At 55.9% G+C, this 2,116-nt stretch overlaps 1 protein-coding gene across 1 annotated transcript; it reads right to left on the bottom strand.

Moving 5' to 3' along the window:
- Positions 1-246: 246 nt before the first annotated feature.
- Positions 247-585, bottom strand: BESB_069630 (AP2 domain-containing protein; the record flags this gene model as incomplete). Its single annotated transcript, XM_029365356.1, has 1 exon — positions 247-585. The coding sequence occupies one exon, from the start codon at positions 583-585 to the stop codon at positions 247-249; it is 339 nt and encodes a 112-aa protein (XP_029218939.1).
- Between the last annotated feature and the right edge of the window lie 1,531 nt (positions 586-2,116).

The following is a 2,116-nucleotide window of genomic DNA, read 5'->3' as shown; positions in this document are numbered from 1 at the left end:
GGCCATACAAGCTTCCATTAGAGCGTCCGTATTGTTGACTACAGGAGCGCGCGGCGACCTCATGGGTACCATAGTACACGCACTTGACAAATTCCCTGCGTTTGCCTATCCACTAAATCCACACTTTTGCCTCATCCGTTTCAGGATCTTGCCTGACTCAATGCGCAACGCTCACCGATTCGAGCGAACGTCGAAGACGCTTGCAGGCCCGGGGCTGAGCTGGTTGACAAGGTTTTCCGGGGACTCCTACACTCCCGCATGTTGCATAACTTCTTCATCCAGCAAGACAGGATTCTCGAACTGCGGAGACGTTCCTCCCCCACCCGGCGGGAGAGGGGTCGCCGCCCGAAGACTAATATCTTCGCTACCTACCGTACTGGCTGCACTCGAATCGCCGACCAATGTGCTTCCTTCACCGCTCGAGACTGCAAGAACCTCGCAGCGTGATACGAGATCTACCGCAGCGAGACTATCGTCTTTGTCTTTAAAGCCCAACCAGTTCTCCTGTGAGCATTCGTCTACACCTCCTGCGTCGGTTTCGAGGGCGAACGAATCAGCCGTTTTCTCCTCCACGCTCGATCCCATAGAAGACTGCATAGTTTCCCAAGTACTAGCAGACTCACTCGTTACGTAGGTATTGCTGAACGGAGACACTACGGGAAAACCAGAAACGCCAGCGTCTCGCACCGTCTCCCCATATTGGGCACCCACAGCTTCTGGGTCATCAACGTCGACGTGGTTCAAGGAGAAAACGGCTAGCGATATCACCGGGCTTGCCAAAAATTCCCTTCCATCTGCGGCGCTTGCATCAGTCGCGATAGGTGAGATCTCTCCACCGGGGGCACATGTCCGGGTCTGCAGACAATTCCCTTGCGGCTGGGACTTTGTATCTCTTACCTGAAGAAAAAGCACATGACGAATGTATCATCGGGGACGGCTACCTATGCAGAGAATTCACATTGAGGGCCCTCTGCAGAGGCGGAACCCACGGAGGGACGCAGGTCTATCTCGGGAGTAAGCCCTTGTTTTGGGAACTGACGGCCTGATTGGCCGGCGCAAGTTTTTTGTTTATTCGCACAAAGGCAGATGGTGCAGCTTACTGCCTGCTTGACGCCACACTGTGCGGAAGCACAACACCAGCTAGCCTCTCAGAAGAAACCGAGAATCAAGCAACGACACTGGCTATCTCTAGCTATATCGATGCAAACGGCAGGTCCATCCCCGTGCGGAAATCCAGTCAACTGCCGAACTCCCCACACACACAATTGCTTCACGTCAGCCCAAGTCGCGGCAGCAGCTCCCGTCTTGTAAACTCCACCGCTGGCGCAACTCACACAAGTCCTTCGGATCCTGTGTCGTGAACTGCTAACGCTGGGGCGGTCCTGAATTCTCTCTCCCGAGCTGCCGCTTAGCTCGCCTGCAGACGTTGTCCCCCGAATCGTATGCTAGGCACACCGCTCGGGTGTCCTCTGCAGTCCTACACTTCTCGGCAGGCAATCTTCCCTGACAATTGCTGCGTCAGTTTCTACCGGCTCTATGCGGTCGTCTTGTCCGTCTGATACGCCGACTCGTGCACGCGCTAAGCTTGGCGGCGAAAGGCTGAGATGCTGTTGCTCTAGGGGATTTTTGTCTGCTCCCGAGACGCAACATGACCCTGTATGTCCGGGTAGCCAAGGCGACCCCGAACACGCGGGACGCGCTTCGGCAGATGTGTCGACCTCCAGCCCTTCCCGGGTGCGTACGGCAAGCTCGTATGCGCGGTCGAAACCGTATTCATACACGGGGGAATACACTTTCTTTACCCCTCTCTCTTAGCCACCCAGCGTCTGAAAGAGCGATCAAAGCACACGCCCTCGACTTTCGGTTTCGTACGTGCGAGCTCTACTCACTTTTCATTTTTATGTCGTTTCCATCAGCAACCCTGTGTGCGACCGCCGTCGGCTTTCGCACGTGTCCCTCATCATCCTTTTCCTTGGATGGAGACGAATTGACGGGTGATGGACAGCTCGAAGGGACCCCACCAGCCTTCGCGGGAGCCGCTCGTTCTGACGTCGGAAAGGCGAGCGGTTTGCTAGCTCCATGAAGACGACTCCACCCTCCACCAGCGTGGCTTCGT

The sequence above is a fragment of the Besnoitia besnoiti genome, chromosome VI (assembly GCF_002563875.1).
Source record: "Besnoitia besnoiti strain Bb-Ger1 chromosome VI, whole genome shotgun sequence".
NCBI classification, from domain to species: Eukaryota; Apicomplexa; class Conoidasida; order Eucoccidiorida; family Sarcocystidae; genus Besnoitia; species Besnoitia besnoiti.
This window is presented reverse-complemented; position numbering and strand designations above follow the sequence as displayed.